This window comes from Papaver somniferum, chromosome 11 (genome assembly GCF_003573695.1).
Source record: "Papaver somniferum cultivar HN1 chromosome 11, ASM357369v1, whole genome shotgun sequence".
NCBI lineage: Eukaryota > Viridiplantae > Streptophyta > Magnoliopsida > Ranunculales > Papaveraceae > Papaver > Papaver somniferum.
Window position 1 is genome coordinate 10,034,291 of NC_039368.1, and position 4,835 is coordinate 10,039,125.

General features: G+C 39.9%; 1 protein-coding gene across 1 annotated transcript; it reads left to right on the forward strand.

Moving 5' to 3' along the window:
* The first annotated feature begins 532 nt into the window (after window positions 1-532).
* LOC113322070 (chlorophyll a-b binding protein of LHCII type 1-like) lies at window positions 533-1,570 on the forward strand. The gene has a single exon (XM_026570084.1). It carries the CDS (start codon window positions 618-620, stop codon window positions 1,437-1,439), a length of 822 nt encoding a protein of 273 aa, XP_026425869.1. The 5' UTR covers window positions 533-617; the 3' UTR covers window positions 1,440-1,570.
* The last annotated feature ends 3,265 nt before the right edge of the window (window positions 1,571-4,835 follow it).

Below are 4,835 nucleotides of genomic sequence, written 5' to 3' on the forward strand. Positions count from 1 at the left end.
GAGAAAAGGGCGAATCACTTGTGACCCGACGGTTTAGCAAAGGTGGGTTAAGTGTGGGTCCCACCCCCTCTCTCATTCTCACTGATCGAGATGGCTCGCGGAATTCAACACGCCGAATATAAAGCATTTCGGACCCGGGAAACATAAGGAAAAGGAAATGTGAATGGAATTTTGCGACGCGCCAAAATTTAGAAACTAGGACACATGCATGGCCATGGCGAAAAGTTATATCACTAGTGAAGCTGTCCAAGCAAACGAGAAAGGTTATGAAATGCGAATTCACCGGCTCCTATCTTTTCTAGTGGTCCAGAACAGATTTAAGATCCCGTGAAGCAAATCTAGTATAAGAAATCTAAAACAAGTACCAAGTACGTGGAGTATTCCATGGCTGTTGTTTGATTTTCATAAGCTGGTGGGTGAAAGGGTGCCAACTGTGTAACTCTTGAGCAGAGCCATGGAACTTCATTAGCCAATTACAACGTGGATACAGATATCCAAAGATAAGCATTACTTCTATTTAATACAACCCAACATCAACAGTTTCAAAACACAAACTCATCTGATTATCATTTAACTCGCTTATTTCTCAATCTTATTATTTCTATCATATTCATTAAATGGCTGCTTCAACAATGGCACTCTCTTCTCCTGCTCTTGCTGGAAAAGCAGTAAAATTGACACCATCCATTCCAGAAGGTGAAGGAAGAATCACCATGCTCTTCCAGAAAAAGACAGTGGCGAAACCTGCTAAATCATCCAAACCTGCAGTTTCATCTACTAGCCCATGGTACGGTCCTGACAGAGTTAAGTACTTGGGACCATTCTCCGGTGAGTCTCCATCTTACCTTAATGGTGAATTCCCTGGTGATTATGGATGGGATACCGCTGGGTTATCTGCTGATCCCGAAACTTTCTCCAAGAACCGCGAGCTTGAAGTGATTCACTGCAGATGGGCAATGCTCGGAGCTCTAGGATGCATCTTTCCCGAACTACTCTCACGTAACGGTGTTAAATTCGGTGAAGCCGTATGGTTCAAAGCCGGAGCTCAAATCTTCAGTGAGGGTGGATTGGACTACCTTGGGAACTCAAGTCTGGTGCATGCTCAAAGCATTTTAGCTATTTGGGCTACACAAGTTATCTTGATGGGAGCAGTGGAAGGTTACCGTGTTGCTGGTGGACCACTCGGTGAGGTTGTTGACCCACTTTATCCCGGTGGCAGTTTTGACCCACTTGGACTTGCTGATGATCCAGAAGCTTTCGCCGAGTTGAAGGTGAAGGAGATAAAGAACGGAAGATTGGCAATGTTTTCCATGTTTGGATACTTCGTTCAAGCAATTGTGACCGGTAAAGGCCCTTTGGAAAACTTGGCTGATCATCTTGCTGATCCTGTTAGCAACAATGCTTGGGCTTTTGCCACAAATTTCGCCCCTGGAAAGTAAATGTAGAGGCTATGTAAAAATTAGCTAGATTTATCATTCAGTCGTCCCTTTTATCTGTTCTTAGACCAATTTGAAATGTAATTAGATCAAGTTGTGACACTTTTTAATTGAATTTCCACTCATTCTTTTCACTTCCAGTGTGCAGCATGGAATTATACAGTCAAGCTATGTTTGAATTCTAATGAACATGATATTAGCATCCTGAACATTCATCATTAAAACAAAAATCTTTGTCCAAATCTAACTTTTCTGAGTTATCTCATATAATTCCATTAAAATATTTGCACATTGAAAGGGTTTAACTGAAAGGACCAGCATGTTGATACAGTAATTAATGGGGAATTAACCCACTACTGTATAGCAGTACACTCAGCAGAAAACTTAGCATTTGCACACAAGGATGCAATCTAAGAGCCCTCGGGAAATAACTACGGGAAACACCTTTCAATTGTCTAGGTGAAAATTGTTCAAAGTGAAATGAGGAAAAGTTAAAGAAACAAATACGAAGGACTAACCGACATTGTACAGCTTCTTTTTTCTTCTTTTGCCTCTGCTGGGTTTTCACGCTAGCTTCGTACCAGTTCAACTTGTGCTTTACTTTGACTGCATGATTCTGCTTAACAACTGTGCCTTCAAAGTTTCCTCCGGTTTAGAAGCGACTTTAACATCATCTCGAGTTACCTTGAGAACCTTTCCATCATTGCGCAACATAGAACGAAGGGTTTTCGCAACAATAAGCTCAACCTTCAGTTCATTTAGTCTAGTCCTGAGCCAGCCAACATTGAACTCCATCGCCTCAGCTGTGGACACCTTTGATTCCCAATGATTCGGTAAAGACATGCTCAAGTTTGAAAATGACGTCTCCTTCATTTGGCTTATTATGGCTAAAAGATCAGTAACAAGGGAAAATAATGCCATCATTGAATTCTTTATGACCGTCTTTGTGGCTATATGCCCATGTTTTTCATATATTGCTTTGTAGAGGGCAACATATTTGTTAGGCACCGGGAATCCCATGACTTGCGTTGTCTTCTCCATCTGCAGAGACATGTCTTTGCTCTCGTTATCACTAAAGATGTCAACAATAGCAGGTTCCGCCTTCTTTATACTACCTGCATGAGGAGTTGCAGTGGATGTCTTTTTTGATGGATATGTTGTAAAACAATGTGGGTGGAGCGGGTGGGGCAAAAAAATACATGTTTCGACCCATGCCCATGCGCGTGTACCAAACACCAAGTCCGTGTCTACTTGAAATTATTTTTTTCAAGTTTTTAACTTGATAAATAATTTGATTAAGAGTTTTATTTATGGAATTTTTTTTTTTTTTTTGTGGTTAATTGTTTTACAAGAAACAAAACTCGTTTTATAAGAAAAAACTTAAACCTAACTTGATCTGCAAGTTAATTTTCCTATAAATACAACTCGAAAATCTCTTTTCAAAACACACAAGCAGCGACCATCTCTAGGTCTACTTTTCTTCATCTTCTTGCTTTTATTTTCGTGCGGCGTTTTACTTCCATCCCCGTTGCTGAGTTTAAGAGTGGGTAACTTGTATTGTGCTAATACAAGTTATATCGGGCAGTATTATCCTGGACACATCTTCGCACGTTGGGGTTTAGCATTAATTTAGAGTATACCCGCGAACTAATGTGTTAAGGACAGCTTGTTGAACCTGTGATTCTGCCCTCATCAATTTGTTCGTGGTAGAGTTGTTTGATACGGTTCTTTATATTTATTGTTAGATACATATGACGTTTGTTCTATTGTTGTAAGACTCCAACAATCATAACACATTAGTTATCTTGTAACAATGGAGAAGAGTGATCAAAGGCAACGGATTTATGCTCGAGTTTTCTTGCATAATATCATGGTAGTTTTGAGAACGTCAGAAAAGGAGTATTGGAGGCGATTGGATACGGAAACGTCATAGCACATGTAATCATGAGTTTGGGAGCTCAAGGAACTCTATCTGTAACCTAACTTTTCTAGGAAGCGTTGTATGGTTTTGGGTATTTCGTTCGGCCCATGTTTGATTACGTTGGTTGGTAGCCATCCTACAAGTCCAGACAAAAGAGGGAGTCCGTGTGATGGATTTTGGACTTAATTATTAAGGCAGCTATTTTCTTACGGGAGTATGAAGAAGAAAGTAGAAGGGACCTATTTGTTAATAATGCTCCACCAGGGGAAGGAAGTTCGTTCCATAACCAAACACTTGGTGCGTGGTGTCGGCTGTTTGGACAATGTATGGTGATGTTTATTGACGTCTCTGACCATGTAAATCAAGCTGATTACTTAGCGTGTCTTCACACCTCCACGATCATGAGAGATGAAATGAGTCCATGCGGGTAGATTTAGGATATGCTGGGCTGTATAATCAGATTTAATCATTAGAGAATATTAAATTGCGGATAAGGAGGGACCTGCGTTTGGTTTTACACTAAAGCATGTTGAGGATGCTCAGAACATGGAGATTCACTTCTAATGGCGTGATTTAGAAGCGGACATGAGGACGAAATTTAATCGAAGCCAAAGGCATGGTGATAACTAGCCAAGATTCGAGGGAAGAGTGAAATTTATTCACGGCGAGCAGATATGGATCGTTAGTGAGACTACTTTGGTTTCAAATGGGTGAAGTTTGGGTCTGTTTTCGGCTACGAGAAACATAGGGGTCAATTTAGTTGGCGCTGCTTGGGGGCTGATCTTTATATGCAGATTCGGGTGGGGCGAAAAATACATGTTTCGACACATGTCCATGCGCGTGTACCAAGCACCAAGTCCGTGTCTACTTGAAATTTTTTTTGCAAGTTTTTAACTTGATAAATAATTTATTTAAGAGTTTTATTTATGGCAAAATTCCTTTTTTTTGTGGTTCATTGTTTTACAAGAAACAAAACTCGTTTTATAAGAAAAAACCTAAACCTAACTTGATCTGCAAGTTAATTTTCCTATAAATACAACTCGAAAATCTCTTTTCAAAACACACAAGCAGCGACCATCTCTAGGTCTACTTTTCTTCATCTTCTTGCTTTTATTTTCGTGCGGCGTTTTACTTCCATCCCCTTTGCTGAGTTTAAGAGTGGGTAACTTGTATTGTGCTAATACAAGTTATATCGGGAAGTCTTATCCTGGACACATCTTCGCAATTGGGGTTTAGCATTACTTTAGAGTATACCCGCGAACTAATGTGTTAAGGACAGCTTGTTGAACCTGTGATTCTGCCCTCATCAATTTGTTCGTGGTAGATTTGTTTGATACGGTTCTTTATATTTATTGTTTGATACATATGACGTTTCTTCTATTGTTGCAAGACTCCAACAATTAAAAGATTTAGTTTGAGCCCAACACCTTAATGAAAGAATACAAGTAAATAGATTAAAGAGAGGGCCTTACCTACAA

Coding starts and splice junctions, on each gene's coding strand:
- LOC113322070 (XM_026570084.1), top strand. CDS start 618: ATGGCTGCTTCAACAATGGCACTCTCTTCTCCTGCTCTTGCTGGAAAA.